The 8,028-nt window shown below is 45.0% G+C and overlaps 1 protein-coding gene across 8 annotated transcripts in view; it reads right to left on the reverse strand.

Moving 5' to 3' along the window:
• LOC311426292 (ubiquilin-1-like) overlaps positions 1-831 on the reverse strand; it is a 37,440-nt gene extending 36,609 nt beyond the window's left edge. For all 8 annotated transcript variants that reach the window (XR_014686652.1, XR_014686653.1, XR_014686654.1 and 5 more), the window contains exon 1: positions 206-831. Coding sequence is in view for 5 of the 8 variants with exons in the window: in XM_084502599.1 (XP_084358725.1) it covers positions 206-364 (159 nt within the window). In the remaining 3 variants the exon portion in view is untranslated. The remainder of the gene's footprint in view (positions 1-205) is intronic.
• Positions 832-8,028: the final 7,197 nt, after the last annotated feature.

Consider the following 8,028-nt stretch of genomic DNA (forward strand, 5'->3'; position numbering starts at 1 on the left):
CGGATAAGCTGGAGCTGCTTTATCATTGCGAAAGGCCCTCTCCACCCTACAATGCGAGAAGTGGAAACCGCAGGCGAAGGCTCTTACCCCGGGCAGGGCAGGGCAGGACTGCACCCCGCCGCCCCTCTCTTCCGCCGCCCCTGCCCGCCCCTCTCTTCCGCCGCCCCTGCCCGCCCCTCTCTTCCGCCGCCCCTAAGCCTCTCACCTGCTGGACGTTGCTGGTCTCGGGCACAGCAAACTCCTTCTTCTCCTTGGGGGTCTTCACTGTCACTTTGATGATCCGCGGCTCAGCAGCAGTGGAACCCTGAGCAGAGGACTCAGGAGGAGTATGGGCCCCCACAGGGCTCTCCGCGCTCTCCGACATGACGGGTGGGGCCTAACTCGCTCAACCACGAACTTCCAAACGAGTCCTACGCGCCACAGCCTCACTCCCAAAGCGGCGACCAGAAACAACTCAGCTCAGTCGTGGCGCGCAGTGATGACGTTCCAAATCAGGGAAGTTACTAGAAAGGGGAGTTGTCTCCCCAGGCGTAGACTTACCCTCCGCGCGCTTGCGCGCCAAAGGTGGTAGTTTGAAGATTTATTAAATCTTAAAAAGACATTTCTAAGTAGTTCCTTAAGTTTGCTTGGAAGATTAAATTTATTTTCTGATATAGATAAATTATTTCAGTACATTGAAATTCTAAGTAGATATATTAAAAATATTATTAATGTGTTGATGTCATACATATAATTATATTATTGCTTGCATATACTATAATGCACAATGATTTTGTATGAAATAACAAAGTCATGTCGTGTCCTGTATGGCTTTCATTTAAAAAAAAAAAAAAAAAAGAGGGAGAAAAACTATATACAGCTTCAGAATCTATATAAAGACAGATCATAAACTGCCTTTTGCTTCTCATACTGCCCTGCCGGTGAGGAGGCTGGGGGTGTACAAGGAGCTGGGAAGGGACAGAACCAGGACAGCTGACTCAAGCTGGCCAAAGGGATGTTTCATACCATATGACATCATGCTCAACCATAAAACTGAGAGAAGTTGGCTGGGGTGGCTGCCACTGATAGGGGTCTGGCTGGGTTTCAATTGGCTGGTGGTGAGCAATTGCATTGTGCATCATTTAGTGTTTTTTTGTTTGTTTGTTTTTTCTTCCCTCACTTTCTTTCTTGTTAAACTGTCTTTATCTCACCCCACAAGTTCTCACACTTTTACCTTTTTTAATTCTTTCCCCTATCCCACTAAGGCGGGGAGAAGTGAGTGAGCAAGCGGCTGTGTGGTGCTTAGCTGCTTGCTAGGTTTCTTCCTTATTCTCTTCTCTGTTTCTTTCTTTTCTACTTCTGTGTTCTCTGATGACTGCACAGGTAACTAATAGGGATTTGCTATTCCATTTTAAGTCAGGCATCTCCTATTTGTTCTCTGTTCTCCCTTTAACAACTATTTCAATATAAAATCTCAGGATTTAGTACTACATTCGGTGCTGCACAAATTGTGCACTTTCATGGCCATATCACATTTACTGACAGTATACACAGGGCAAAAAAATTTGAATTTTGTTGCAGTACAAGATGAACTATTTACTACTGAGCATGCTCTGAGGCAGGACATGGCATTTTTCAGAGCTAAAAAGTAGAAAAGATCTTTTTACATGGTAGTTGCATGTGCTAGCTTCTGCATTTTGCAACTAAAACTCATGTATATACACACAATGAAAATAAAAATATACAGATGTGCTATAAAGGGAAAAGAAATAATGACTATTGACATTGGTTAGATTCAGATTCAGCTGCAGTAAAATGGCTTTGCGTGAGCTGCTGCATTTTTAGATTTGGTTTCTTGAAGCTTTCACCAGTTGCATACTACTACGTTTGCATCAGAATCATAGAATGGCTTGGGTTGAAAAGGACCTTAAAGACCATATAGTTCCAACCCCCAATCTTGATAGTCAGCAGAACAGGGACCAGGACAGGAACAGGGACATTGATTGCCTCATGAAGATAGGTTCGGCCAAACTCAGCAAACTGCTCAAAGAAGCTCGTATAGAAAGTCGCTGGAAATAGGTGCCGTGACTTGTGGAAAATGGACTCCACAATCAGTAAGATTGTAAAGTAGGTATGTTTATTTATCACTGGGAAGCACCACGGGGGGGTAGTCCCTCCAAAGTCGTGCGCACCTGATGTGGCAACTTGCTTTGGTTATATGCAGCAAAGAGTTACATATGCATGAAGTTTCACACTATGCCTATACATATTCATAACCTGTCCCCGCTTCATATTAAAATTAGTTCCAAGGAGTCATTTCCATAAACTCCTCCCCTCTGTGCTTGCGCAGTGTCTCCTGGTGGTGGTCGTCAGGGGTCGTGGGGATGAAGATTGATGACTCTTCCTCGTCACCGCTAGTTGACCTCTTGTCTCTGCACAGACTCAGTTGCTCCTTGGCCCTTGTCCATCTGCAGGACCAGTTTCTGCCAGTTTGAGATAGGCTCACACTCTTATCAAGAGACTGACCTTGGTAAAGGGGCCCAAGGCTTCTTGCTTTAATTAATTTGCACCATCCTAGTTTCATGCTGTCAGCACTCTATCTCTACTTGATAAGATTCCCTTAACTCCCTCTCTCAGTTCCCCCTTTTCTAAAAGTTAGTAAATTCTTTTCTAAAAGGTTAGTGAGTTATTGTATTCTCCTAACTCCCTCTCTCAACCGGAGCTGGAAAGAAGCTCAAGCTGAGAGAAGCAGACCCACGCACACAACTGCCCCTCGCTGGCCGAAGGTAAGCAGTTGCGCATTATGGGGAATCATACGTCCTTACAAACAAAGACTGTCCTGGTAACTTTACAGCTTATTCCCTTTATTAACAATCAGTTTATGATCCTGACCAAATTGAGGTCCAGGTGTGGGACTCTGCTACTAAAAACGACAAGGTTGCAGTGGGATTGCTCGGCACCTGGTGAGCAGACTGAGGCCTTAAAGAGCCATGTGGGACCACAATCAGAAACGTGTGGTTTTGCCAGATAGTGAGGGAGCTGCGGGCTCATCCACTGATCCTTCTGCTACACCATTGGCCCCCCCCGCCGCTACTGCCATCGCAGGCCTTTGCTGTTACGCCCCCTGGTAACCTGGACGTGCCTTTTGATCCAGGCCTTATTGGCCTTGAAAACGAGATGGATATGTTTCCCTTTGATCCGGGAGGAATAGGATACATAGGGCTGAAGGCCGAGTTGCTTAACAACTTAAAGCGAGACGTATTGTTACCATGACTAGCCCTGGAATTCTCCGGTGTTTGTAATCAAGAAAAGGAATGGGAAATGGAGACTGTTATATGATCTGAGAAAAACTAATGAAGCCATGGAAGATATGGGAGCACTTCAACTGGGATTACCAACTCCAACTATGCTCCCCCAGTCACAGACATTAATAGTAATAGACTTAAAGATTGTTTGTTAAACACTTGCCAGAATTTGGAAAACTTTGCCATGTTTACGTTTCAATTGATACCTTTTCTGATTGTACATACGTATAGGCGTACTCGGGTTTCTTATGAATATGTAAAAGCAATGTTCTATATATTTAGGAAGTTTGATGGTAGTATGCATGTTGGTAGAGCATAGGCTCCCCACACACCCAGCACTGTTTACTTGCCTTTTATAAATATTACTAAATTCAGATTGAGTTGTATCTCTTCATTTATAACAGCGGTATGAGAGGTTGAAAAGTCCTTGACTTATGTAAGCACTGCTCAGAAACAACTAAAGCATTGGTGTGTTATCAGCTTTATTATCATCCTAAAGCCAAAACACAGCACCATACTACCTGCTATGAAGAAAATTAACTCTATCCCAGTCGAAACGAGAACACCAACCTGATGGATGAAGGGAATGTAATGGATATTGTCTTCCTGGACCTCAGGAAGGCCTTTGATACTGTCCCCCATAAGATCTTCATAGAGAACCTGTTGATAGATGGGATTGATTTGTAGAAATCAGACTCTGTAACCTTAGAATAGTTATAAAGCAGGTATGTTTATTTGGCGCTGTGCGCACATGCCAGGCACAAGGGGGATAGCTCCACCTAACTTGCACACCAACAGTTACTATCAGTGTGCTTATATTAGTGGGACAAGTACATATTCATTTCATTTCCCATAAGCCTTTTGTATATTCATCAGGTCTCTGAAGAATCATTAACATAGGTTCCCATCTCTATTCGTATCCGTACTGGAGTCCTTCGGTGGTTGTCTGGCATACTTTGGTGGTCTTTTCTTGAAGGACAGAAGTCTTCCTTGCTGCTAATCTTCTGGCCTTTTGTGGTATTTTACTCAGGTGGGCAGCCGAGCTCCACCACAACCACTCTCTCACTCCCCCTCTTCTCAAAGAGGAAGGGGGAGAAAATATAACACAGAGAACTCAAGTTTTGAGATGAGAAAGGTTTAATTAAAAAGAAAGGGAATGGGGAGAAAAGAAACAAAAGAAACAATAAGTCCGTGCAGAAGCACAGAGAGAAGGGAAAAAAATTATTCTCTACTTCCCATCAACGAGCGATGTTTGGCCATGTCCTGGGAAGCAGGGCCTCAAAACGCGTAGTGGTTGTTCAGGAGGAACAGCCCCCTCCCCCACAAGAGCCCCCCTTTTGATTGCCGAGTGTGACATCAGGTGTTATGGAATATCCCTTTGATTGGTTTAGGTCAGCTGCCCTGGCGATGTCCCCTCCCTATCACTTGCCCACCCCCAGCCTGCTGGCTCTTGGGGGCTTGGAAGGAGTCCTGATGCTGTGCCAGCACTATGCAGCAATAGACACTGGAGTGATATCAGTGTTGTTCCTGACTCACGGAAAGCTGACTCCACAATCAGTAAGATTGTAAAGTAGGTATGTTTATTCAGCGCTGGGCAGCACAGGGGGTAGTCCCACCGAAGTCATGCGCACCTAACGTGGCAAATGTAAAATGGTAAAATGTCTTCATCAGGGCTGAACTTTTCACCTCATCTCTTTGCGCATGCTCTCTGAGGCCTTGGTCACAATCACATTATTATTATTAGTAGTAGTATCATCATTGTTATTATTATTATTATTGTTATTATTATTATTGTTATTATTATTATTGTTATTATTCTTTTCCTGTCTTATTAAACTGTCTTTATCTCAACTCACAGGCTTCACTTTCCCATCTCTCTCCCCCATCCCAGAGAGGGAGGGGGGAGGGTGAGCGAACGGCTGTGTGGTGTTTAGCTGCTGGCCGGGTTAAACCACGACAGTCACATACACCCAGTAAATGCTTTTCTGTTTAATATCAATTTAGCAATTTAGTACTTGTCTTTCTCCCCCTTCCTGCCCCCCCCCCCCCCCCATTGGGCATTCCCAAGAAGCAGCATGTCTGGTATTTCCTGTGCTTATGTTACTAATTCTGGTGCAAAAATATCTTTGTTCACACAATTCCCCCCTTTTCTTCTTTATAAATTGTTGATTTTTTCAAAACTTTTCTCTAAGGTCTAATTTGGTAGATATCTTCCTCTTCTTCACTTTCTTTGCTTTCCAGCTCCTCTAATATCATCATCTTATCTGAGTAAGGTGGTGGCTCCATGGTCATTTGTTTCAATAGTGCAGTTTCAATTAACCCCTGGACTAGTCCCCTTACACAGGGGATAATGCAACTACCAATGGCTGTCAAAACGCCTGCTACTACGATCAAGGGTGTAAATATGGACATTACCATCCCTTTCCATTTACCAAACCAAGATTCCAACCATCCTGTGATGGAAGTCTGCTCCTGAGTTTTCTGCCAATTCATTGGCAAGGGTGGTAAGCCCTTGCAATGCTCTAGTTACTGTGCCATCTGGGGCAGGATTGTTAGGGATAAAAGTACAACAACGGTTGCCCAGCATCACACACGCTGCCTTTCTCCATGAGCATCATATCTAATGCTATTCTGGTTTCCCAAGCCATTTTGCTGGTGGCATCTAGTTGTTCAGCAATTCCTCTTATTGCATCCCTTGTATAGTTTATGAATCTTTGCTGATTATAATAGAAATAATTAATCCAATCCACATTTTTATGTGGCACTCGGTGCACTCAGTGGTACCATAGGTATGTGTATTATACTATAAACTAATATATGTTCTGTATGTGCATTTATGCAAGCTGTAGGCACACAAAATATTGTATAGGTCAAAGGTGAATTGAATAATTTACATTTATGACTTGCTTATGTTATTTTACAAGTATGTGGGTGAAGAATTACAAGTTGTAGGGCATTTATTAATGCATCAGGATATGATAAAGAAAGGGGGAGACTGGTGGAAAAGCAGGAGTACATCATCTGTGTTAGGAAATCTGGGTATGCAGAGGTAGATGAACTCTCCCAAGTTCATACTTCAGTTCAGTTGGTGACTGAATGCTACCGAATTCCTTTTTTCAAACTGTGCTTTCTTCAGAGAAAACGGTGAATTTTTCAATATTTAATGAAGCTTCTCAGAACATAATATGCTTTGTCTCCCTAATTTGTATGATGTCTTTATTGCACAAAATAAATATATTTCGTGTACATACACTTTATCGCACTCTACAATTACTTTAAAGGAGGCTGTAGTGAGGTGGGGATTGGTCTCTTCTCCCAAGCACCAAGTGAGGAAAGACAAGAGGAAATGGCCTTAAGTTGTGCCAGGGGAGGTTTAAGTTGGATTACATCATCCAGCTCTCTGAGCACCCTGGGATGAATTGCATCAGGTCCCATGGAATGTATGGATCCAGGTGGAGCAGCAAATCCTACACACGTTCAGAGTCTATTGGGACTTTATCATTCCCACCCTCACAGTCCTCCAGCTCAGGGCACCCAGGGTCTCGAAGCCCATCATCAGTGTTGAAGACAGAGGCAAAGAAGGCATTAAACGGCTCTGCTTTGCCTATGTCTTTGTTTGTGAGGTGACCATCCCCATCAAGTAGTGGACCTATGTTTTCTCTGGTCCTCCTTTTTCTATTCACATATTTAAAAAAGCCCTTTTTATTGTCTTCCACAGTCCTGGCCATCTTCAATTCTAATTGGGCTTTGGCCACAAGAATTTTCTCCCTACAAATGTGAACAGTGTCCCTGTAGTCCTTCCATGTTGTCTGACCCTGCTTCCAGCAGCCATACACTTTCTTTCTTCTTAGAGGCAAACACAACCTCTGTCCCTGATCCTTTAACCAGTTGCCCCAAAGCCCTAAAGTCCCTTTTGATTACCCTTGGACTTCTTCTTGCTAACTCATCACTACCAGCTTGAAAAATCAGTAACAGGTAGTAGTCAGAGGGCCGTAGCAGGTGAGTGACTTTCCTAGCTATGTCTCCTACCCGAGTGTCGTGGTTCCGCTCGAGTGGGCAGCCGAGCTCCACCACAGCCGCTCTCTCACTCCCCCTCCTCAAAGAGGAATGGGGAGAAAATATGTGAAAAGGGCTCAAGGGTTGAGATAAGGACGAGAAAATCATGCAATAATTATTGTAACGGGCAAAACAGACTCGGCATAAGGAGATAGTAAGATTTATTGCCTACAACTAACAAGCGAGAGAAGTGAGAAAACAAAGGAAAAAAAAAACAAAAGCACCTTCCCCCCATCCACCCTCTTCCACCTCCTCCACCCGAGCGGCGCAGGGGAACGGGGGAATGGCGGTTATGGTCAGTCTACAGCACTTCTTCTCTGCCGCTCCTTCTCGGTCACTCTCGTCCCCTGTGCTGTGGGGTCCCACCCACGGGATGCAGTCCTTGATGAACTGATCCGGCGTGGGCTTCCCACAGGCAGCAGCTCTTCCAGAACTGCTCCAGATATGGGTCCGTACCACGGGGTCCATCCCTCAGGTGAAAACTGCTCCAACCTGGCTCCCCTACGGGCAGCAGCTCCTGCCGGGTCACCTGCTCCTGCATGGGCTCCTCTCCACGGGCTACAGGTCCGGCCCGGAATCTGCTCCGGCAGGGGTCTTCCACAGGCGGCAGCCTCCGTTGGTGCAGGGCCACCTGCTCCACCGTGGTCTCTTCCACGGGCTGCAGCGTGGAACCCTGCTCCACCGTGGT

Source organism: Aythya ferina (assembly GCF_964211825.1).
Source record: "Aythya ferina genome assembly, chromosome: W".
In the NCBI taxonomy this organism is placed as follows: Eukaryota; Metazoa; Chordata; class Aves; order Anseriformes; family Anatidae; genus Aythya; species Aythya ferina.